The sequence below is a fragment of the Gallus gallus genome, chromosome 5 (assembly GCF_016699485.2).
Source record: "Gallus gallus isolate bGalGal1 chromosome 5, bGalGal1.mat.broiler.GRCg7b, whole genome shotgun sequence".
In the NCBI taxonomy this organism is placed as follows: Eukaryota; Metazoa; Chordata; class Aves; order Galliformes; family Phasianidae; genus Gallus; species Gallus gallus.
In genome coordinates, this window is record NC_052536.1 from 27,699,164 (window position 1) to 27,724,742 (window position 25,579).

Consider the following 25,579-nt stretch of genomic DNA (forward strand, 5'->3'; position numbering starts at 1 on the left):
TATATTTATAGCTTCTGTATAAATACTGCATATACAAGTTTGTAACTAAGAGTATAAAAGCTGTCACGCTAACCCAGCTGCAGGGCCTGTGCATGCCACTAGACTCAGAAGGTAGGCCTTGCTCCACCCCAGCAGACTTCAAAAACAAAATCTGAGATTTGTTGGGATAACAGAGGTGAAACCAGGCAAATAAAAATACCACTTCAAGTGAAGACAGCAACACCAATTTGATTATTGCTGTTCTGGTTACTACACCGCTAACCAGCTTGACTGACACGATGGTTTGACCATTACATGGTACTCATCACGGTCTTGCTTGAAAGCAGTTGAGATGTTGCTTTGTAGCATGGATAGACAGGAGTGTCTGAACTAATACTCTCAGGAGTAGGGTTTGCATTTTAAGTGGTTCTGTGGGAAGCTGGGAATTGGACTCGATGATCCTTATGGGTCCTTTCCAGCTCTGAATACGCTGTGATATTAGAACAGAAGATGGCATCAGGATTTTGAGTGGCCAACCTCAATTTAATGTACAGATGCATTTTATTTTCCTTTCTTTTTTTTTTTTTTTTTTTTGCCAGCAGACATAAGCAGACTGTACTCATGCTGTGAGATGGCTAGAAGCTGTATGGCTGCAGCTAAGACTGCTGAGTCTGGGCTCTTGAGAACAGGGACATTCCAGACAAGTCTGAACATGAGCTTGTCTGCCACAGAGATACTCATGTAATAGGATATCAGCTTCGCTGAGCTACTACAATATGGAGGGACCACTGAGAGGATAGAGAAGAAGGCTTTGCATTAAGCACTGACTTAGAGGTAACACTGAAGTTTGTAGAAGTTGGTAGGCTAAAATTGCATCAGGCAAAGGAATTCTCCAAAATGAGGTTCTGGGGCGGTCTCTTTACATTCAACACAAAGATTATTGGAGCCTGCTGGAGTCAGTGCTTTTTATTTTAAATAATTGAAACCTTTCAAACTACTGGAAAAGGCAGACTGCTAAGCTTTGTGATTCTACTAATCACCAAGTTCATAGGGACTTTCCCTGTAATTGGCAGTTAGTTGTTTTAAGGGGCTCTGTGGAGAAGTTCGATCAAGTTCACTCTAAAAGAAGTGAAGGATGTTCTAGGACTGTGCTTCATCTGATTTTACTATTAACAGCTTGAAAGGAATCACCTTTAATTTAGGTAACTTCATTATTAAAAGCAGAAAGCTTTGGAGTTCAGTCACACTGTCTGAATGTGAAAAAGGCCCAGGGAGAGCTGTGTTCTAGAGGTGGCATACTGTGTACTCTTCATCCACTGCTCTTGGTGAATGTATAATCATTTGAAGTTTCAGAAGACAGTTCTGGCATTAAATAACTGCTAATACTGTCCTACTAGGTAAATAATTATGGGTTAATTCACAGTGCTTGATGGTTCCACAGGAGGCCAATGACTAACTTAGAAATGCAGCCCAAGTTAAGCATGCCCTAAATTTGTATTTCATTTCTGTTATAATTCTTTCTTTGCTCATTGTTCCTCTAACTTCTGAATTTTCTGTAAGTGTCTCATTGGGCATATTTGTTGTTTTCTGCTGAATTCAGGCAGCTAGAGTCCATATGTTGATTAAAACTTATTTTCAGCATTACTTACAGGCTTGGAAACATTTCCTAAGCAAATTGTCTCTTCGGTCCCGAGGCCCTCTTTCCTGGAACGTTGTCTGCTGGGTCAAGATAAACACACTGAGAACTGGACTTGATGTAACCATGTACAGTTGGCTTGATAGATGCAATTGGATTGACAACTATGATTTGGCTGGAAAGAATGCTGTGGGAGTAGGGCAACTTGCCATCAGCCACAAATGTGGTCATTGAACGTCTGTTGGGATGAGTGGAATGAAAGGTTGTGAGGAATCTGAAAGAAAGGAAAAGAAAATTTAAAAAGCCCAATCTAAGATTTAATGAACTATTGCAGGTAGCTCAGTCTCAGGGCAATTCTGGTGAATGCATCTTGAAGTTAACTGGAATGATCTCGCTTTCCAATTGGTTGAATTTTAAATGGGCCTTTATTTTGTAGACGAAGTTCATGTATAAAGTTTTATTTGTTTTGTTCTTGACTAGGTCATCATCTCTTTCCATCTCTCTTTCCTTTTCAGGCATGTTATCTTTCTATCTTGAAGTGTTATGATACTGCAGTTTGATCTGCAAAAAATGATCTGAGCAAATAGATCTCTATAGCTTTTGGAAAGTTTTCTGTTTGTAGACAGGTCTGAGATTATTAGGTGTTGGGTGACTCCTCATTTCTGAATCCTTATCACAGTTTGTACACATCAGTCTGATGTAGTTACAAGTGGAAGGCATGGAGTACCTCTAAGAGGAAAGGAGGAGATGGATGTAAGCTCCAGTTCTTTGTCGTTTATGTAACCTAAGAAATAGAAGATGATACAGGAACTTTTTTCTTTTTGACCATTCTGTCTTGCTATTATATGTCAATGATAAAGCAAGCTTTTCCTCAGGAAGGTTGTACTGCAGGAGAACTCCTGTTTCAGAAGACAGGTTGTTCAACATTGGCTTTAGAGCTCAAACCAGCAGCTATTTCAGCTGAAAGATCTCCTCTTTGAAGACAAAGGAGGAGAGCCAACAACTTACAATGCCCTTACAACATTTGAATTTGTAAATACTAAGGCTGTTCTCCTCTGAAGTGGTTTTCAGCTTTTACTTCCTGTCTTCTATAAGTCATGATTTTTTTCACTTATACTGTTAATCATAGCATGTCTATTGAATCTTGTTTATTCAGATACAGAGATATGCTTTCAAACATATCTATGGTTTATTTATGTGAATGTATAATCTGTGAATGTATATTTAAAAAAAAAAAATTGAAACCAGCTGTGTAATGAGTTTCTTCCTTCAGTGTACAAACTTATTAAGAGTCAATAACCAGGGAGAAAAGTTGTCTAGCTTTCATTTTGAATTTTATAGTTGCTGCAAAATATTGCACTTCAGCTAATTCCCTATCCTTTTGAAAAGAATTAATACAACCCACTGGTCAGATTTATTATTTCAGGTCTATCTTTAAGCTTGATTCACAGAAATACGAGCTGATAGAGATCTTGGTCTAGAGAAGGCTGCACTAAGCCTAGCTGTAATGTGGTAATTCAGGCTAGTAGTCCTAAAATTGGTTCCCCTAAATTGTTATCCATTGGACTAGGGTCAATTATGACTCCAATAAATGGCTAATATAAAAAAATACAGCTATTAAAAAGTCAACTTCTTTATTTGTCTCTGCTTCACATTCACAAGTTGAGTAGTGTCATGCCTTAGGCAGTATGGTTTCACTGGTGATTTCATAAAGTATGTATGTTGTTCTTAATCACACACTCGTCATGTTGGGTCAAAAACCTTTTTTGTTTGTTTAGATGGTTGAACTAAAGCTAACTTCCAAGTCCTAATTTACAGGAAGGATGCCTTTCATCAAACTTGCAGCTTTTCATAGGGGTATTACTCATAAGATTGGAATTCTGCAGCCAGCACAGGCCTTAAGTATTGCAGAAAGCTGAAGCACATTGTCAAATATAATGACTTTATATGATTATAAATGAAAGCAATGTGGACATGTGATTATTAATTTTGGTTGTTTTTGTATTTCCCCTAGGTGGCATTGGCAGGGTTGTCAATGGTGCCTTTATGGTATTGAAAGGTCATCGGTCAATTGTAAACCAAGTCCGGTTTAATCCTCACACTTATATGATCTGTTCTTCTGGTGTTGAAAAGATTATAAAGGTAAGATTAGTTGTCAGAAAGCATGTTCTTGTACTAATTCAGAAAGAAGTGTTTTGTTTTGCTCAAATCCTTCAGATAATTCTTTTCCTCACCCCCTCTGTCTTCTCATTGTGTTCTTTTCTAAGATGGTGTGTCTCGTTTGCCTGGTTAAGATAATGCAAATGTTTTATTGGGTTTTTCAACTTTAAACTCCATTTCAGTTTTGAAGGTTTTAGAGGTAAGGGGTAAGATCAGGATTTCATGAGTTTGTACCTCAGAAAAGAATTTCTTTTTCCCAGCTTCATTCTTTGTTGCTGAAGTACCGTACAAAGTTTGGTCACAGCCATAATATGTGATCTTTTAAGACTTCTGATACTGTGTGTGAAAAATGTATTATGTCCTCTCTGAATGGTATAGTTGAGCCTTAGCGTAGCCTGACCTGAACTTAGTGCAGCTACTGCTTCAGGGACACCTGTAATTTTTGTGCACACCTCTGCATTAGATCACTTCAACATAAAGTTCTGTGGCTTCCAGACTCTGTGTATGTTCTCTGAATTATATAACAATTTATTGCATTTTTAGAAAGCTTGTCTTGTTATATGAAATGCAAAGAGATGGCAAAGTTTGTTAGGCTCTGGATTTTTCTTTTTTCCTTAAAGAAAGGCAGCCAATATATTTTTGTTGTTGTTTTTGACAGTAGAGGTTGAAGGTAGAAAGGCGGGGGGTTATGATACAGTAATGCGCTTTGCATTCTGCTGCTCTAGAGATTATGCTATAGAAATTATATTAATTATTTGTCTATCAATGATAGGAAAAAAGAAGCCAGAACAATTAATTTTTAAGTAGGATTATAACCAGTGCTGCTTCTACACATTTGTTGAGTGTTTTCATAAAGGTCTTTCCTGCATACGGCTATAAAAGATGTGACTTGCATCTCAATAATAACAAATACTTTACACAACTACAAGTTGATGGAATGAACTTGTCCTGAGAAGGAATGCTTTAGTGGTTCGCAGCATGCAGACCAGAACTGGCCCTTATTCTTGAGGACCATGGCCCAGTGACTGCTACATCACTTGCTTTACGGCCTCTGGTATCTGATCCTAGTTCAACTTCTCTGTCTTCTACTGGCACTTCAGTCTGCTTTTCTATGTTTGCCTCCATCTGTCCCTCTGGCAGGTTTGTATGCAAATATCTTGATCATAAATCTATCGGATACAGGCTCTGAACAAAAGTGCACTGAATAAGTGTAGCAGCTCACTGACCTTTCAGTTTCCAAGCAGCCGATCTGCCACTGTTTAAAAGCAGTTTGGCCAGAGGAATTTATTTGCTTTGGGAACTCGATTCATGCAGTCTGAAGCCTTTCTTTTGGATTTTTAGATCTGCTGACCCTTCACCCTGTGGATCCTTCCTGCATGAGTGTGCTTAGACTATTGGATTAGCGTTGGTATAAACATCCCCTGTGCTGCTTTTGTGTACTTCTGCCAGGCTTTTGTTTTTGGTGTTTTTTTGCTTTGTTTTGTTGCTTTTTTTTTTTTTTTTTGGCCTAGTGATTAAAGGACCAGTTTGACTGAAGATACTGTCACAGGTTGTGTAACTCTTTGAAAGACATCTCTGCTTGAATGCCTCCTTAAAAGGGAATGCCTGTCCTGTCACAGTGTGAGCAATGAAACTTGTATGGCAGCCTTGAGCAACTCAACTCCTTGGACAATGCAAACTAGAGAAAAGTCAAGGGAAAGGTGTATGAAGTGTGACAGAGCCAGAACTTCTTACCCTTCGTTGTATATTATGCCCTCTTTGGTGATCAGGTTGTTTTAAGGCTCCTGTCTTGTCTGATCTGTATGACTTTACTGCTTACAGCATTCTTAGTAAACAGCATTTTGCAGGTGACCAGGTGCTGGTGGTTTCTTCTCCATTTCAGCTCCTTCTACAAATAGAATGGAGGATAGTATCAGCCTCTAGCAGTAGGGAAAATCTAGATGACCTAATCTAGGTGTTCCTACTCTGGCAGGGGCATTGGATGAGGTGATCTTTTGAGGTCCCTTCCAATCCCTGATATTCTGTGGGGGGGGGGGAAAGCAAACAGGAAAAATGCCACCAGCAGTTCTGAGAGACTGTTGGGTTTGCCTGGCAGAGTAATGCAGGAGCAGCCTGAGGAGGAGGACCTTGAGGGTGCAGAGGAAAATGTGACTGCAAAATGTGGATGGATTGAGGAGTGAGGGAGCAAGGAGAACACTCGAGAGGGGAAATAAATGAGTAAAGGTGGTGGTGACTGGCAGGAAGGTGAAGGAAGTGACAAATTGAACACCTGAGAAAGACAACTGGATAAGCAGTGGAAGAGGTTTACTGCAACCAGTGCTATTTACTGCATAGAAAACAGCTGAGCACACAAGTCCTTCCTGTGTATGGCTGTCCTTCCCCCGCACAGATGCTTGAAGTGCTTGTCTCTAGAAGTGGAGAAGATGAGAGGAAGAGCCATAAATAAAAACTGCAGCTAATATTCCTTTGTTTTAATCAACTCCTTCAGAAGTGTCCGTCCTTCAGGTGTCTTCTAAAAATCTCTCTGGAATTAAATCATTAGAGAACTTCATAGTGATTGTCTGATCTTCCATTCCCTCTGCTGTAGAAACTGTGATGAATTAAAACGTGGATGCAAGTGGCTGGTTTGTCTGAGCCCTTAATTTTTAGACTAGCTGGCCTAATTTTAGTACTTGTAGAAGTGAAGAACTGATAGCACCAGCATCGAGGCATGATACAGACAAGCCATTCAATAATGCCGTGTGCTTCTGCCAACACACTTGCTATTTTAATGCTGATTGCAAATGAGATACAAATTCATCTCAAGCCTAGCCTCACTGAAATTGATAGTATTTACAAGAATGATTTCGACCTTTTTGGTAATGTTTTTTGCTTTATTTTAATCTTGTTTTAAGGCACCTGGAGGAATATAATTAACTTAGTGGCTTAAGATTTGATTTCTGCTAGTAATGAGAATACAGTGGTTAATTTGGAGCGTGTATATGTTCAAATGAGACTTTAGAAACCTAAAATGAGATTCAGAAGCTCGTTAATAAAGGAGAATTAAGCCTCGACTCCAGATGTGTGCTGGATACATCGACCCAGCTGAATTGTTCATTATCCTCCATTTCAAAGACCTGAACCTCAGAAACACAGTATGAGAAAGCACAGCTGTGTACTAAAATTAACACCTTGCAGCAAGCATTTACCGCTATGGCTAAGCAACACAAAATAGGAAAAAATACCTCTTTGTCCTCAGTTTAGTGTAAGACATTGGGATGTGCTGGCAGGAAAATGAATTTCGTTACAGGAGGAATAAATGAGGCGTTGCCTGTAATGTGTGGGGCTTAGAGCTGGGCCACAGAGAACTATGAAGTTAGAAGACAGTTCCAGAAAAGATAAAATGGATAAAGCTACAAGGACTTTTAGCAATAAATACTGTTTTGTGTTGGAAACAGAGTACTTTGTAACGGTAGCTTTGAGGACAACTGTTATAGGATCCAATCATCAGTATGTCAGAGATAGCAAAGTCTATTTGCCCTTGTTGCTATGGTGACAGATGAATGTCACTGTAGCTAACTGCCTTTGCCTAATCAGATAATCTAAGATAGCTGGCTTTAATTATTCTCATGCTAACAGCATAACTACTTCTTTTAAAATTTGGGGTTTTGCCACCATGGAATACAAGAAATTAAAAGATGCTTTCTGAAGCATCTCTATCAAAGTAGAGAACTAGTTTTGTACTCTCTTTCTGTTATTGTTCCTATTTTTGTATCTGTACTTGGGGCATCAGTGACTAATGTTCAGCTCCTTAATCCTCTGACAAGGGAAGAACTTCTTGATAGATAGTTGCTTCAGTAGGATGATCTGCCAACTTATTTTCTCTCACTTCCTCACATTCTTCTCTGATGTGGCATCAGTCAGGGAATAAGAAAAAAGGTTCCACTTACAAAGAAGCTCATTTCAGGTGCCACAGAGAGAACGCTGGACAACTTGCTATCAATTTAAAGGCTTCTCAGTTTTGCTGAAGCAAGAAGTCTTTTTGGGACTCTGGCAGGTCCTTCCGATCTCTCACTGCAGAATGTCTAGAAAGTAGGGAGCTGGATCTCCAGTGGCATCTGATCCTGTACAAACAGGCATTCATGGGGGATAAACTCTGAATTCCCCGACTTTCTTTTTTATCAGCTCCCTCTTGAGGGGAAGAAAAAGCCCCACTGTGAGCTCTCTTTAAATGTGTCTTTTCAACATTTAGATTTATCTTTTCTGATGCTTGTTGAGTGAGGAGGAAGACCTGGTGGCAATAACAAGAATGTGAAATCTCTATGCTCACTTCATATACTACTTTTTTAATGATGAAGAGTATATAAGGTATATGAAACAGACCTTTCGCAGTGTAATTTCAGAGCAGACAGTCTCTCTGGTTCATGCAGAACCTAAGAGTCTTGCTTAAAAAAATGTCTTGGCAAAATCCAAGAGCTAACTTGCAATGGTGTTGCATGCCCAAGAACATTTAACACTTGACCTTTTCATTAAAACTAAATACTGTCCAGGTAGAGCTGCACCTGAAGGAAATCTGGGAATCCATCCTTGGAACAGGGACAAGAGAAACAGGAAGCCCTTCCCTTTACAAGCTAGAAACCAGCAGTAATCATTACGGCAATTCTGCATTGAAGATGCAAAAACATACGTGAGATGCTGAATTGGATGGCGAAACATATTCAGAGCAATCGTTCTATAACACCTAGTGATCAGTCTAGTACCGCTAGGTCTGTCTATTTGAGGAAGGGAAATGCCTGTCTGCTTGTCCAGGAATACAGCATGAAGCATAGAAGAAGGCATACGTTTCCTAAATACAAGAAGGTCCCATTTACTCACTGAAATGCCTGAGTTTGGGAGAATTCTAAAATACAGGTTACCTTTGCCTCTTAAGTGTGACTGCACTGAACAATTGGCTGCAAGATTATTTTGTTTATTTCATATTAAAGGCATGAGGTCTTGCTGTTCACTATTAGAAAAACTGTGGCAGTCTTGTGACTTCTTTTAGAGTGCTTGTCATGCTGATACATGTTACAAATGTTAACTGTGCATCTTTAAAATGGGGCCGATTATCCCATTTACAGAAGCAAAATACTGGTTTTGTTAGTGGTTTTTTCTTCTTGAGACAAAAGTTGTCTGATATCTATTGGGAAAAGATTTTTTTTTTTTCCAGGCTCTATTCCAGAAGACCAACCTAGTGTAGACAGCAGGCACAGGGAAGTTTTCCCTGAATTTGTTAGCGTGATAAAAACCAAAGCATGACTGAAATCAGATATTTTATCAGAACTCTAAGGCAATTTTGTGGATAAGCTATGCATACACTAACTGTTGCGGTCAGATTAGCAACAATCTAGAGGAGGGGTGGTAGCAGTTGTCCAAGTGAGTGTTTTTATCATCTTGCCCTGAATCTATGAATAAAATTGAGAAGCGTTAGAAGATCAGCAGTTTTTTAAGGATATTGATGGGTTTTCTCTTGGGCCAAAAATGTTTTTCTTTTTTTCTTGACACTCTGAACATTGAGAGGAGGATAGGCTGGCAGTATAGTCAAGGTTGCTGACATAGGTGAAATCATTTCATTTTGCAACCTTACTACCTCTCCCCACTTCAAAAATAGCTTTCATTAAAACTCTGCCCCTTCACCTTTCTCCACTGAACCTGCTGCTGCTGCTGCTTCTTGAGAAGCTGCTGGAGGCTTTCTTCCCTTCACAACTGTCTTCTAAAGGGAACAGTGCAAGCCAACCTTCTACCTCCATGTATTCAGCTCCCTGCCTGTTTATCAGGTGTGACTGACTGTGGAGCTGGTTGAAGTATTGCTCTACATCACTGGCACAAGCAACTCTAGTTTCCTGGGAAACAAGTGCCTTCATTAGTGCTAAGACTATATTGTAGGCAACAAACTATTCTTACAGTTAGTGAGTAAGCATCACCTATCACATAAAAATAGAGTCCTGCAATTTGGGAGAGATTATTACATGCTGAAGTATTGAAATGGTAGATGCAGTGAGGTTTCTGGATGGGTGAATTAGATGCAGGAAAAACAAATTTGCAAAGGAGAAAAAAAAAAACAACCCTGGAATACTTGCCAGCATGGGTTTAAAGGGTAAGCGTCAACAGTAATAATAAAAATTCTGCAACTTGCAGTTGTTTGTAATGTTTGCTATACTGTCCTATTTCAAGTGCTTCAGTAGTTTATGAATTGAGAGCCATGTGTTTTGCTTTTTTTAATTTTCTGTTACAGATCTGGAGTCCCTATAAACAGCCTGACTGCACGGGGGATCTAGATGGTAGAATTGAGGATGATTCGCGTTGCCTCTACACTCATGAGGAGTACATCAGTCTTGTGTTGAACAGTGGTAGTGGTTTATCGCATGATTATGCCAATCAGTCAGTCCAGGAGGACCCACGGATGATGGCCTTTTTTGACTCCTTGGTACGCCGAGAGATTGAGGGCTGGAGTTCTGACTCAGACAGCGACCTCAGTGAGAGCACCATCCTGCAGCTCCACGCAGGAGTAAGTGAACGCTCCGCTTACAGCGAGTCGGAGTCCTCCGCCTCTTTGCATCACTCCCCACCGCATGTGGCTGAAGAGTCTGCTGAAACTGCCTACAATTTAAGGGCCTTAAGACCAGCTGAATCCCCCTCAGGCAGAGAAGACATGGCTTCCCGTCAGCAGAGGCTCTCAGCACTGAGAAAGTATCAGGATAAACGTCTGCTGGCCCTCTCCAATGAGTCTGACTCTGATGACAATACCTGTGAGGCAGAATTGGACACGGATCTTTTCCCACGGCCGCGATCCCCGAGTCCCGAGGAGAACGAATCTAGCAGTTCCAGCAGCAGCAGCAGTACGGAAGATGAAGAGGAACTGAATGAACGACGTACATCTATGAGGCAACGCAATGCGCTGAGGCGCCGACAGAAGGTGCAAAAGGAGGAAAGGACTAGTACTAACACAGAGAATGTGGCCCCCTACATAGGTGAGGATATATATGATTACCCCCAGATCAAAGTAGATGATCTTTCTTCTTCTCCAGCTTCTTCACCAGAAAGGAATTCAGCCAACAAAGAAGTTCTCAAAGAAAGGACCTCTCCTTGTTCAGACAATGAATCAGTGGAGAGAAAGATTTATAAAGCCTACAAATGGCTGCATTATTCTTACATATCGTATTCGGCTAATAAAGATGGTGAATCCTCCAGAGGAGATGCGGTGAATGATGAAGGGAGACCAGGAACTAGTGGAAGGCACAATACAGCGCACTCGCTAAATAAGGAAGATGCTAGGAACTTGAGTTCAGCAGTTCCTCAAGGTTCCCCAGTTCTTTCTACTGAGAGCCACAACAAAGAAACTTTAAAAGAATGTGGTTTGATAGAAAATCCTACTAATGGTCAAACTCATGAATGTGACAATCAGCGGCGGATGGAGGGTCAAGAAAACGTATCTGAAGACACTACCAGCGGAGGTACGGAGCGTTCTTTTGAGACTAAAAAGCTCAATGGAAAAGCTAACTGCAAAGGGCTAAATAGTTGTACTGAAGAAGCTTGCATTCAGACTGCAGGACTTGTGGAACAGAAAAATAGTCAGAACTGTCAACCAGCGTCAAGCCATCACTCACTGGTCCCTCCGTTCTCTGCCGTTGCCATCTGCAGCTTGTCAGGTCACTGCTCCAGAAACCAGACTGATGACAGTGAGGAAAGGAGCCTCGACGCTTCCTGTGTTAACCACAATAACGGCCACTTGCATCTTCGCCCTCTGTGCTTCAGCAACGGACAGAGTTTTGGAGAGCAGGAGGCTGTGATTCAAGGACTACAGGTGCACTCAAATGCTGATAATGGCAACCTTGAACAGATGGGTGTAGCCTTGCATAAAGACTGCTGCCTGTCTGAAATGGACTCCAACAGCTACAATGTGAGCACAAGAGAGGATACTGCTGACTTGCATCCTGCAGGCAGTGAGAGCGCTCAGTCTCGTGGAGGACTGAAAAGACACAGAGTGGAGCTGGAAGATGCAGATTCAGAGAAATCGTCCTTAGAAAAGAAGTTAAAAACATGATAAATGCAAATGTCTGTCGTAGTGTGCACTCTCTCTCAAAAAAAAAAAAAAAAAAAAAAAGAAAAGAAAAAGGAAAGTATTAAAGGCACATAGAGCTTGGATCTGAAACATTGCGTTTGATTCTCCATTCCATTCTTCAGTGGGTCTGTTTTAGATTGCCAATGGTTCATGCTGTATAAAAATCCAACTTACTCCTTAATGAGACTGAGTCTAGTGTACCCATACGAGGTTCTGTTTAAAGTAAATCCTTATTAAGACGGTTGACTGAATTATTCTTGTGTGAACATGTGTCTTTTGTTCAACCAGCCAAACAGGATGACTGCTTTAAGTTTTAATTGTTCTTCTTAGAAGGAATTTTTCCATTCCGATACTTATTACGCATTACAGACTGAAGAATGATTGAATTAGATCACATTGGTGGGAGCTTGGGGGGTGTTTCTTGTTGAGGAATAAAGCTTTCTGGCCTCTTTATTCTACTTCAGATGCTGAAGAACTGCAGCCCTTGGGGTGGATGTTTTCACAGCTTACTAATACCTTGAGAGATGATACTTCATAAAGCCCTTGCGTCTGATACAGTTCGGTGACATTTTTTTTATGCCAAAAGATAAGCTATAGGAAATGAGCCTCTTTCCAAAATCAACTTTAGGCTGTTCCCATGGTGACATTTAATTTTGTGGGTTTTGTTAAAGAAAATAACAGAATAGCACAGTGTTATCACTACTGAAATGTGATTGTTTGGCAAGAGGGTATTATGCTGCAGGCCTCGCTCTAACCAAGGGCTATCAAAAATCAGGCTCTGAGGTATGCTTTTCTGTGTGCTTAATGCACAGCGAGTCATTATTATTCAGAATACAGCTCTAAATGCTGGGACGTACCTTTACTATGCCCGTGCCTCATTTCTTGCCGAAGAGGCAAGAGTGGAAGGATGGAGATTGTGACACCAGTTAATGGCAGCACGCAGTACGGTCTGAAAACTGCTATTAAAGCTTTCTCAGCTTGAAGGTGGTTGGCACTGGAGGTCAGGGCTGGTTTTCTACTAGTGCTGCCAACTCTTAAAACGGCAGGTGGGGGAGGTGGGCTCCACTGCAATGTGAGGCACGTGCAGGAGGCCTCTGGCAGAGTGGCCCTGTATGAGTGTGCCAGAGAGCAGCATCAGTGGCTGCCCTGGAAGCTGCATCTGTCACTGTCCTGTGCCTGTTTCTAATTCTCCAGTGAGGCCTCCTGGCCCTGGCAGGCCTCGGTCAGTGGAGCTGTGCTTGCTTTCCTGGCAACAAGGTAGAGGATTCAGTGCATGAAGGGAAAAGAAACCACATATGAAGGATGTGAAGGCTGTGCCTTGTAGTGCTGGCAGGACAAAACATGCTGCTGTTGACCCTAGTAGTTGTTACAGGCTCTCAAGCCCCATACTGACTTAAGACTGGCTTATCTTAAGGAACAGGCTTTTTCTTTAGACAGGACTCTAGCAGTACAAGACCATCGAGCAGTGGTCTCAGAATAATTCTTTCCTATAGACAGCTGCCTGGTATGTGAGGAAGGGAGCAAGGTGCCCTGTTAAAACATGATGAAAGAAAAGGAGAACTTCAGAAGAGATGCTAGGAGGTAAAGTGATGAGAGGGAGGGTGAGCGTGAGCCAAAAACATGTTGCAGCTACTGTGTGCAATGGGCTGGTTTTCCCATGCCTCATCAGCTTTGCTAGGTGAGAACTTAGAATAAGCACATGGTGCAGTATTTGAGAAGCATGTAAGGAGGCTGGAAGGGGTGTTTCCAAACACCCTTGCAAGTGGCAATAATAGAGTTGATACTTTGCTCTCTTATTGACAAATCATTCTGTACTGGTTATATTTTAGATCACCGCAATCAGCTGTAGGAGTGTTTTACTTGGTTATATAAACACCTTATTGTAAACGCTGTCTTCTAGCTAAAATCTTGTTTGCTGTGTTATTTTTTTATTTTTAATAAGCTCTTAGTATTGGAAGGATTTTATCAGCTAGTACAGTTGCTTCTCCTGCCCTCCTCTGAAGAATGCCCAGGTTGCTGGTGAGAGCATCCCTGCCCTTCTTGACACGGCCATGGCCATCTTTTCTCATCATGTCCCAAACACCTACCTCATAGGCTCACTTTGTGGTTCTTCTCTTTGCTTCCTTAAGCAGAACAGAAGCTCCTTGCTTTGGTCTTCGTGCTCCCCTACGAGCTTAGGGCACGACAGGTTTGCTGTGCTTCCCCAAGGCAGCCTCCCATGTTGTCTGCATGCCTGTTGTTTCCACAGAACAGGAGCAGGAAGGTAGGTCGCAATCTTAACCTTTTGTTCACAGGAAGTTTCACTGCGTGCAAGTTTTGTAGTTTCCAAATCAGCACGTTCACCATCTTGCAGAAATAAATAAAGTTATCAGTGCTGGACAGCTATGCTATCTAGAAAAGACAAAAAGAAATTTAAGAAAAAAACGGAGAAAAAAAGCATATCTGCTACAGGCGGACAACAAGGAAAGAGCTGCTCTGCTCTTCAGAAGGTGCTTTGCTTCACCACTGACCCATGTGCAGAGCTCTGCCCCTCCTCCTGCCCAGCTGGGGGCTGTTCTGTGCCAGCAGTTCCCCATTCGCCCGATCAGAGTGCTGCTAGATTCTTCTCCAAGGTGAGCAGCTCAGTGAAGGTGGTGCTTTGCCATCATGGGTGGCTGTGTCTGATGGACAGGGCTTTAGCAGAAAGGTACATCTGCCCTGAGAAAGGATGAGCACAGGGTTTGACCATGAGTGCATCTGCAACAGTGCTCTGAAGGCCAGCTGGCCTCAGTTGGAGTACTAATTGGAAAGGACACCTTACTTCAGAATCTGATTTTCTCTTAAAATTGGTGTGTGTTTTTTTCTTGAACTTTGTAACACAACACTTTAAAGTAATTGAAACCTGATCGCAATGCCTGTGTAAAAGCTGTGTCAATTGAAACTGGAAAATCATTCTTTATGAAATATGGCAAGGAAGATAATGCAGTGAGGGCTGCTTCTGGGGTGTTGTACTTCTCTGTGTTATTGCATCCTAGATCTCTCGTGGCCATCAGAAGCTAATGTGGCTTGATGTTGCAATGGTCTTGGGTCAATGGTCTTGGGATGCTTTCATTTTGCATGAACGAGACCAGATTCCTTCATTGAGTTGGTTAAAGTCATAGGATCGTAGAATGGTTTGGGTTGGAAGGGACCTTTGCGATCATGTAGTTCCATCCTCCCTGCTATAGGCAGGGACACCTCCCTCTAGACCAGGTTGCTCACAGCCCCATCCAGCCTGGCCTTGAATGCCTCCACGGAGGGGGCACCTGCAGTGCCCCATGTTAGCAAGCTTTCCTTGATTAGAGGGGTGCTGCTGAAGGGTGCCATTGCAGCCTGTTAGCACAGCTGATTGCATCATTCAGGAGTGGGCTCCTTCCTTCTTTTGTCCAAAATGCAAACCAAGGTGGTTCCAGTAGTACCAAAGCAGGGTTTTGAACACATCACTGTAGATTTATAGTCAGCAAGAACATGTCGGAAGATGCTCTTCCTGCCTTCTCCACTATGTGCAGCGTTATTTGGCCCACAGAGAATCAGGGAGACAGACCTGGCCCTGTGTGCAACCCATTTCTCTTGGAAGAGCAGTTCTCCTGTGCTACCCATTGGGCAGAGTGCATATGATTTGGTTGTCTACATGTCTAACGTATGATTTCTCCCTCCTGAATGAGCACACGAGCTGATGCTGCTTGTGGGATATGGCTGGAAGTTGCCAATTTTCAGTCTCACAAATACGTTTCCATTCAGGTTTGGTGTGAAGTCTCAACGATACAAACCATGGCTGCTTACAGCAGCGTTAGCAGCTGAAACCACTGCTTCCCGGGCATTCCGGTGATTGGCCTTCTACTCACTTAAAAACAGTAAACCATGTGTTCTTTGGGAAGGTCCTGTGTGTGCGTCCTGCTTCCAGAACGAGGACTGAAAGGGCCAAGTTCTGCTTTTTTTGAAAGTAAAATGGCTTTGAGTAAAGCCTGGCCTGCGTTTTGGAGGAGCCTTGGCTTAAGCTCAGCATTTAAGTTTAGATCCTAATGAGATAAATTCCGAACTCTTTAAAAACATACAGGTGAGAAAGAAAATGTGTGAACTTCAGGAATGAATTCTAGCAGGGAAGAGGGGAAAGGAACCAAAATGTGTTTGAAACAAACAAGCTGACAATATCCCCATACCCTACATACCCATTGATTCCTCACTGAAAATTCATCGGCTGCCTCTCCATCTGGCTCTTAGCAGCCAGAACTAAGCAAGTGGCTCTTAGTAGCGAGAAGAGCTTGACAGAGGTTTCCCCGTTAGCTGCCTGATGGTGTCTTCTCCCTACAGCTGTCTGGGTTAGCCTTGTATCACTTCTCACTAACAAAAGATCTGTAGTGATAGACACTTCAATTTCACATTTGCCTTTGGACCTCAGAAGGAAGTTATGGGGTCTCAGGTTGATCTTCATGCAGCCTGTTGAAATGAGGAAAGAAAAATAGGGTGTCCTTGCAAGCAGAACGGAGAAGCTCCAAGCCAAGAGCTGCCTCTCACTTGCTCTTCCCCTTTCTGAGGGTTCCACTCTATATTGAGGAACCTAATTCCTCCTTCTCCCCTCCAGACAAAGACCTCAAAGGGTTCACAGTGCCCCAGGGAATGGCAAGCAAAAATGAAACTTGCAGTGCTCCGCTCCAGTGACATTTCCTGCCTGTGATGGTCGGATCCGGAATTTCTTGCTTGGATCATATCCTTGAATACAACTTTCTCCAAAGCGTGAGAAATGTCTCGATTCCCACTGATGCAACCTTGGGGTGGAGAGAAAGGCAGGTGATCCAGCCTGCAATGGAAGGATGCCTGTGCTTCAAGCTGTACACAAGTCCTCCCTCCCGAAGCTCTCAACATTACTGGGGTTTGATGGCTGGCTCTGCCGTGCTATTTACTTCTGTGCCCACAGTGATGGAGAACAGCAGCAGCCCTGTATTTCTTTTTAATTCAGTTCAAGAATGGAGGGCTGACTCAGTGTGCCCTCTGGGGCAGATCTCCCATTTTCCATAAAGAAGCTTTTTTTAGCTCCTACATGCCTCCGATGGTGTGGAAGTCTTATTTTTAAGCTGGGAAAGTCTGCGGCAATGTTTTGAATTCCTAAGTCGGTTCCTGGCTAGGATAATCTATCTGAGGAGCAGCGGGAGCAGTTAAAAGCCTTAGATGGAGATATTTGTTTATGTACACATACTTTTTAAGTCAAAACTGTGGCAGTTTGTCACCCAGTGGATGGGCTCTTCAGCTTTCATCTACCGTATGTTTTGCCAGCCGGGGCGTGCTTCTTCCTTCATCTCCCTAAGGATATGGATGCAAAAGATGCAGGCCGCGTGGCCCCACGTCCCAGCAGCTAACGAGCATGTTAGAGTAGGACATCACCTTGCAGGAGATGCACAAATTGCAGCAGGAGGAATGGCTCATTAATCACTTAGCTGCTATCTGACATGGAACATGGGCACAAATAGGAGCGTTTCAGTCAGAGCGACACATCTTGGTGTCTCACATTGATGGTCCTGTAATACCACTGATGTTTCTCCATGTTAGGCTGTTGTTTCTGAAGCTAGGACTTGTTTCCTGCCCAAGGGCAATCCTACGTTAGCCTTACTTTTGCCAGATGAAAAATATCACAGAACTCCAAGTTTGTGTGTTGCTTATTGAAGTTTTAACCAGATGAAGTTCTCAGCTGTTCGCCCTAAGTGACAGTTCCACTGACCGAAAAGGAAGGATTTTCCTGGAGCGGGGAAGAGGGAGAGGGCTCTTCCTCTAAAGCATCGCCTTGGTCAGAGGTGACTGACCTGGCAGGGAGCAGACTGGCAGTCTCGAAGTCTGATGCCATCGGGACACAAAGACACAGTTTCATTGCCAGTAGCAGGGCGTAACATAGCTGCCTCCTTTCCCTCTGGCCCTGACTTAAAATAGTTCCAGGATGTTTTCCTAGAAAGTCTCAAAGACGCGCTGAGAGAGATGGGCGCCTTGCAAATGAGCTCAGGATCAGGGACAGCGAATGTGATAATAAAACACAAACTTCTAATTAGCAAGCAGTGAAAAGCTCGCAGCAATAAATATAATTTAGAAATGAGGAAATATGGGAAAGTAACGAGGGAAGCCAAGGCCTGGAGCAGGCAGCGTGCAGTGGAGGCCCCAGTGAGGCACGGGGAGGTGTCTGAGCTGCTCCCATAGGGGATACTGAGGAGTCCAGGAGCTCCGGGGCTGGGAAGCACCACGGAAGCAGGGTGACCTACTTCTAGATCTGCCAGCTGCTCACAGCGCGATGGAAGGATTGGTATGGGACAAGAGCTAAAAGAAAGGGGAGAAAATACTGCTGTGGCTAACTAACAGGTGAGCTGGGAGCATAGAAAGCAGGCTGTGTTGAGCTAGGCACGTGTTATGAGGCTTCAGTTTCAACCAATAGATGTGGAAGCACTGGAATAGTGAGACCAGCGCCTCACCTGTGGGAAATCAATGCAGCACAAGCTCCAGCTGTCCATAGGGAAGGCACAAGTGTGTGATTGACTGAGCCGGCTTGTTTTCCTTTCGCTGTGCATGACCATGCTCTGTGTGAGCGGAGCAGAGCCACGCCAGTGCAGGCCCTGCGCATGGAAGGGCACGGCTGCGGTGATGCTACCGTTGCAGGCATTCCTCCCCATCTCATGCACTTAAAACAGCCCAGATTCCCACTGAAATTAGTGGTGCCACGAACAGTGTGTTGCAGAGGTGAGCCTGCACCAGCCCGGGGGACCGGAGAGGCAGGCGGAGAAAGGAACTCCTGAAAAAGCCCAACCATTTCAAATGCCATCTCAGGTAAGCAGGCTGTGTGCGTCTCCTGGAAGCTGTGCTGAGCCCAAGCATCCCTGATCTAAAGACTGCAGCTGCTGAGTCCCGCTGCCTGCAAGTAGATGGGTGTGAAAGCTGTGATTCCCCTGTGTACAGAGACAAAAGCCCCATTTGTTAGTCAGTTGTTAATTGGTATTTTCAAGCCTATTAACTCAGACAGCAGCGGATAGCTCATGGGGGTGACAGACTAGGGAGGGATTCATTCTGTCAGTGTGATCTACTTCCATGGTAGTATCCCTACTCAGAGAGTACTACACTTCACTACGCAGCCGTGGTGGTGTCTGCTAAGTTTATCACCAGGTTTGTTGTTCCTCTCAGAAAAGCAGCTTGAAGACTTTTCTGCAGAATATCAGGCGTTAAGGCGGTACCTGAGCACCTGCAGCAAACCCAATGGGGCCGAGCCCAAAGGGGAGCTGATTGCCAGGGAGTTTGTTGCCACACGAATGGAGGAAGAGGCTGAATTAGTGTTGGTGAGAGAGCTATGGATGCTCCCAGAGAAATGCTATTACGTGAACACAAAGCGCTGACTCCGGGGCTCAGCCTTTTCTCCTCTGCTCAGTAATGTTTCCCCGTGGAGCTCTTTGTAATGAGTAATGCCTCCGTTGTTTTTCTTTTCTTAAATAAATTGAATTATTTTTTCCATGCAGGAAATGAAGTGAAATTATAGGTATCACTCATCCATCCTATTAGAACTCCCGTAATGCTAAGGCTGCCGTGTCCTGTTGGTGAAGGCAGCAGCGTGCTTGGCCCTGGACATTAAGTGGAAGGAAAATGGAAGTACCTGATCAGATTACTCAGGTTCCCAAAGAAACCACTTTAAGACGATAATAATTTCCCTGTCTTCATCAGCCCACGTTGTTCCTAGATGTAGAACATCACAGTGATGGTGGAACACTGCTGGACTGAGGGATAGGGCTGGTAGGGGCTGCGGGGGCGGTACGGGGGCAGCGGGCTGCGGTGCCTGGCGAGGTACGTGGTCATGTTGTATGGAGCTTGGATTCTTACACAGGGCTTGACACACGTCAACACACATCCTGAATTATGCATGCCATAGCGTATCTGTGTGACCATGGTGTTAGCGACCCGCCCTGCCAGATGGCAAACTGCAGCTGCCATGCGGGCCACCTGCGGTCTGACACCACTGTAGCCTCCCTCTCTCCCATGTCATAGGGCCCGGATGCTGGGCAGTCCCAGTCCCAGTGCAGGATGTGGCCCTGTCTCAGCAGGGGAAAGCTCCGGCTGTAGGACAAGGGGGTCCTGTCCCTGCCTCAGCCAGGAGCTGACCTGGCCAGAGCCCAGCTCTGTTTGTTTCCTCATTCCTCCTCCAGTTGTATACATAGCGCTGGCACGTACTCCCACTGTGCACCCACGTCAGTGCTGGGCCAAGTGCTGGCTGCAGCCCTGCACGTCCAGTGCTCTCCTTGTGTTTGGTTAAAGGGTGGCAAAAGTCCTCTAATCTGGGTTACCAAGTACGAGGGAGCAAAGTTATTACGAAGGTTGCCCTAAAAGTAATGCCTCTTATTTTATGATGTTGGCCCACAAGGTCAGAGGCAGATTTTGCTGGTATGGCAGTGAGGCTGAACTTTGCCACCAGTATTCTGTTATCTGCTAGGAAAAGGGAGGGAATAGGGCTGTGTGGCTTTGGGGAGCCGGCTTTTGGGAGCTGGAAAGTCCCCATCTCTGACTGGTTGCATCGGTATACCAGTGTCTCATCTCTGTCTGCTGTACAGAGATGTCTCTGCATCTATGGCACAGAGTTGAGAAGGACCCTCCTTTATACGCTAGGAGGTGGGAGGAGAGGAAGAATGAAAGCTTGGAAACCTCGGCCAGAGGACTGAACACAGCACAGATCCCAGTAGTGAACCTCAGTCTCCCCCAGCTGCGGGTGCTGCCCCAGCTCTGCTGCCACAGCTCCTCAGTGAGCTGCTAGGATGATGAAGCCTCAGCCGCTTCTGAGCTAAGAGATGGCATCAGTCACCCTAAGCGGCTCAGACATCTCCTGTCAGCAGCAATTCCGAGCTCACCAGATAACAAGACAAAAACCAACTCGCGATTGGACTGCAGCCCTGGGTAGCACGGGTTGGTGCAGGGCAATCCGCGGGGTGAGCTGATGCTGGAGGAGGGCAGTGCCTGTCGTAGTGCGATGGCAGCTCCCATGGCCCCACAGCAGCGTCCCCGCGGTGCCCGTCCTGCTGCAGGCACCCCGCCAGCTGCTTCCCAAGCCTCCTGCTGTGAAAGGAGAGCGGGGACACCACAGCGGTGTTCTGTGACCTGCGCCTGAAATCACTTTCCCTATCTGACGCCGCCTCTGAATGGGATTTGGCGGGTCAGTGCTGGCTGCTGTGCGCGGGGTGGGAGCGTTCTTAAATGGATGTTGAAAACTCTTTTTGTGGAGAGTTTCCAGCCTGCTTATTGCTCCAGGTGGGAGAAGCCTGGAAGAAAGCCACATGCATGCAACAGTCTAGACATGTTTGATTTCTTTTTGGAATTAAAGAACAGAAGTCCCATAATACTCCTCTTTTTCTTTTTTTTTTTTTTCTTTCTTTCCCCCAGCATTTGTACAAGTAGCCAATATAAACAATTCTCTCACTGCCCTGAAATTCGGAGTTGCTCACAGGATGAAGTGGTGACCTGCTGAACCTCTGGGAAGAGTAACATTAGCCTCCGTCTGGTCTGCAGCCTTCTGGCTGGGCTGTGACGCCTGCTGCCCCGCTGCCCCCAAGGCCGGCGCTGATGTGTCCCTGGGTTGCTGCTCCCTTAAAAGGAGAGAGCCCACAGTGAGACGGCTGAATGCAAGTACTGCCCCTACACTTAATCCAGCTGTTCCTCAGGTGCAAATTTTCCAGCTCCGCTTCCATCCGCCTGGAGACAACGGTCCTCGTCATCTCTGAGAACTAATCCTGGTGTCTGCAGCTGCCGTCGTGTCCCAGGACAGGGTTGACCAGAGCGTATTTTCCATTGTGCCCTGAGCTGCCACTCAGGATGGGTGTCCAGGCGTCTGCAGACACACACTGGTGGCTGCAAAGCTGCAGGCTGGCTTGAAGGCAGTGGCTGCTGCTTCAGCAGAGAGTGCCTCTGAGCTCCTTTGCACAGACCAGTTTTCATGCAGGAGCGATGGAGTTTCTTGTCCATCTTGTTTCTTTCATGCAATTAAATGTTAAGATTAGTGCTGGGGAGGCCAGATAGGAAGTGTTCTTGCTCTCAAGTGAGAGCAGGGGCTGCTGGCTCCTCCTGCATGGGTGGTGCTGCTCCTGTGGGCTTCCCTAACCTCCCTTGCCACCTTGTCATTGCCTGGGCTGCTGCTGTAGCCACCTCCCCACCTTGTTTTATGCAATTGCATTTTTTTTTCTCTACGTTTTCCATCTGTTCAGCTAAGGTTCTGCCACGCACCCAGTCGTGGTTGGAACTGCATCGAGGGCACTCAACAAAGAACACTGCCCATATATCCCACTTGGCTTCAGGTGCAGTAGAGGAGCTGACAGCTGCTCAGGTTGGGCTCCTTACTGTGGAAATGGCTCACAAAAGGCCAAAACCATATTGAGAGAGCAGGTCTGCTCAGGATTCAGCATCCCCAATGGCTCATGGAGGAGGACCAGTTGCTGACAGGTTTGTGATGGCTGCGTAACCCATCCTGTTAAATTAGGAGGCTTATTTTTGATGTGCAATTGCAACAGCCATGAATGGGGTGTCCATAACTTCGCTATAGTGTCAGGAATGAGTGCGGGGGATGCAAGGAACACCTAAGTGGGGTGAAAAGGTTGTTGCCTTTCAGCTAAGCTCTCGTCCTTGCCTCTTTAGGACTTCCAGATAAAGAACGTGCCTTTGGACCTGGTCAAGAAGCAGCCAAGCTGATAACACATTTGAAGTCTTTCAAGCCCTCTGTGTTCATTCTGGTCTGATCCCTGTGTAGTTAATTTTGCTTCTGAAATCCCATTGCAGCCTCTGTCACAGGCTCTGTTCTTTCTCACGTGCCTCCTGAGGTGTGTGCAGCCCCAGTGAGTCACCGTGCACAACCACCGTGCCTACCACAGGTGCGGGCCTTCGGCTGCCTCAGGCTCAGGGAGGCAGCTTGGGGTATCCTGGCCCAAAGGTGCAACCCCGATGCGAGCAGCTTCTGCTGCTGTCATGGCTGAAAATTCCTCTGTATCTCTCGCTGAGCTTCATTTCCTGCCTCTCTCTGGCAAAGCTCCCTGTTTCCATAGTGATGATTTATTCCTTTAAATAGTCCTCATTCAAGAACAATATCATGGGTCCTCCTCTGTTGTTGGTTTAATTAAAAATAACCTACTTGTCTTCTGGCGTTGGCCTTGGCTGAGGCTGCTGGAGCCTTCAGCCTCAGCCATCCGCCCTCACTTCCAGCTGAGGTGATCCCCATGCTGCAGGCACTGAGGGTTGTCCACGAGCTGTCCTGCCTCGTCCTGCCTTGCAGCCCCATGCTGTGAGCCCTGCCCATATCTGCTGTGCTGTGCTGTGCTGGAAGGGACTGTGTGACAGGTCCTCTTCCCACAGGGCTGGCTGGGAAAGGGGTGTAGGATGAGGGCACAACACAGGGGCATGGCTCTCTGAGAGAGGCAAAGGCGTGAAGCTTTCCTCATTGCTTTTCATCCTCCACTCCTGCTCTGGAGGCCTCTCAGCACCAGGAAGTGTTGATAAGAACAATGTCAATGTGATGTGATCCATGTGGGATGTGGGTGCCAAATACTCCTCATCTTGATCTCACCAGTGACACAACCCAAAGGGGGGTATGGCCCCAGCGAGGCTGTGCCCTTGGGCTTTCCCTGCAGTCAGCAGGGAGGCTTGTGAGAAACAGGGAGCCTTGTGAGAGCAGCGTGGCTGTGAGGAAATCATCTATGAAGCATCACTCATCGGGGCAGCCCGGATGTTCAGCTAGGCTGCCAAAAAGGGAGCCATTCCCATCCTCCCCAGTGCTTTGCTTTCAAAACATTGGTTTTTGGAGGGTTTTTTTTTTTTTCTGCGAGTGGAGCAAAGATTTCCGATCCCCAAACTCAGTGTTTCTCAGTATTTCTCAGGACCCTTCTTGCTTTGCAAAAAGAGCAAGGTAAAGCATCTGGTTTCTTTGCTTCATTTTAAATGCCAGTGCTTATTTTGCTAATATGTTTACATTCCAGATTTCCTCACGCGCAGTAAAAAAATGAACTCTTTGTGGATTTTCTAGATAGAAATATGTTAGTTTGGTTGTTTTTCAGGCAGCAGTAATAAATGTGTATTCAGAGCCTGGAGTTCAGACCTCAGGGGGGGATAGCAGACTTTGAGAGAAGTTCTCTGATTTGCCACAGGAACGCTGTGAGCAGGAGGCACTGAGTTAGGCTGGGAAAGGGACAACAAATAATCTATAAAAAGCCACAAGGTTTACAATATAGCCTTTTAGATGCTTTTTGATCAAGCATCCCAGGCGTGCCTGGTCCCCAGCAAGCTCAGGATGGTGAGTACCAGGTAACGTTTCCCTCTGCAACTCTGAGACCTTTTAAAGCAATTGCGGTACCTTTTGAGTGGAGATGAAGTTCGTCCTTATAAGGTGGAAAAGCTCCGTGTTGTGCTCCTGGAAGTCTGGAATGCGAGGATGGCGAGGATTGCCTCACATGAGCCTCTTATCTGAGAGATTTGTGATAAGACTGAAGAAGTTCGTGTGATAGAAGAAGAATTTCCCTCTTATGTTGAGGAAGCCAGAGATGTACCAGAGGTACAACACACAGGGTGAATTATGAGAAGGAAATGATGTAGGCAGGCCAGACTGTTCGGAAGTCTGCCTGCTTGCTTGAGTGTGTCCTATTTTGTTCTGTGAAGGATTTTGTTGACGTCAATACGACACTGGCTTTACAAACACTTGACTGGAAATACAATTCTGTTGACTGTAGGGCAAAGTGACGAAACCCAAGGTCTTCACAGACCTTCACATTGTGCCATCCCTATTTTTGACCTTTTGCTGATGTTGAGTTGGGGGAGGATTTTGACAAAAGCCTTTCAATCTATCAGTTATTTGCAATTTCCCTCAGGCCACTTTTCCTTATGGTAGCAGCCTCTGCTCCTCTTGCCACGCAGGAGGACACGCTGTGACATTGAAGCAGCTCATTTGCTTCTTACCAGACACCCACCGTTTGCCCAGCAGCAAACGTCTCCTTCTTGTAGAGCCTTTCTCCTGGTCTTAGGACTCAGCCAAAATGCTCAGCACTGCACGATGGAAAGCCAGATGCCACATCTCCCCTTGCCTGGCCCACAGACTGCAGTGAGAGCAGTTCCAAGGCCATGGCTGTGAGGGAAGGACCACACGCCCACCCAGTCTGAGGGCAACGCAGAGCCAGAGACGCTCTGTGGCCAGGAGGTCACCAAGGTAAACCCAGGTACCTCAGGAAGAGGTTATCTGTGCTATTCCTGCTGGCTTATTATGACCCCGAGCTATGGCATATGTTGCCTTTCAGAAAGATGTATTTATTATTTTAACTGAAAGTCTTTGTCCTTCAAGAGGAGCTCAGAATGTGTTTCTAAAGAATAGCCCTGGGTTATGTTATCAGAGACAAGGGCCACTAGAAGTAGCATAATGGGGATCAGAGCGACTTGCTTATTTCCAGAACAATGGCCATTGTTTTGGTGTAGCTGAGGGCAGTTTGGGCCCTTACCAATTCCTGTTTGTTTTTTTTTTATAAACCAGGAGGAAGGAAAATAGAACCTGACTCCCTGGCTGGGCAGAGCTGCAGCGGCTTTTGTATGGCGACTGCGACTGAAATGTGGTAAAAACACAACCCAGTCTCAAGCCAGCAGAGAGGATGAATAAGAAAGTGTTAGTGGAATCGCGCTTTTTGGCCTGCGTTACCTGATCAACATTGGCCCAGCTCTGAGCAGGCGGCCAGACCAGA

General features: G+C 45.1%; 1 protein-coding gene and 1 long non-coding RNA gene across 2 annotated transcripts in view; one reads left to right on the top strand and one right to left on the bottom strand.

Annotated features, from left to right (window-relative positions):
* The window catches only part of DCAF5 (DDB1 and CUL4 associated factor 5), a 66,467-nt gene extending 54,361 nt beyond the window's left edge, over positions 1-12,106 (top strand). The window contains exons 8-9 of the mRNA XM_015287596.4: positions 3,630-3,757; positions 10,029-12,106. Of these exons, the coding sequence (XP_015143082.2) occupies positions 3,630-3,757; positions 10,029-11,837 (1,937 nt within the window). The 3' untranslated portion in view covers positions 11,838-12,106. The remainder of the gene's footprint in view (positions 1-3,629; positions 3,758-10,028) is intronic.
* On the bottom strand, positions 1,004-14,082 carry LOC121110868. Its single transcript, XR_005860554.2, has 3 exons — positions 13,943-14,082; positions 5,510-5,663; positions 1,004-1,889 (listed from the first exon to the last, which is right to left on the bottom strand). It is a non-coding gene; the product is annotated as an uncharacterized LOC121110868 (long non-coding RNA).
* Between the last annotated feature and the right edge of the window lie 11,497 nt (positions 14,083-25,579).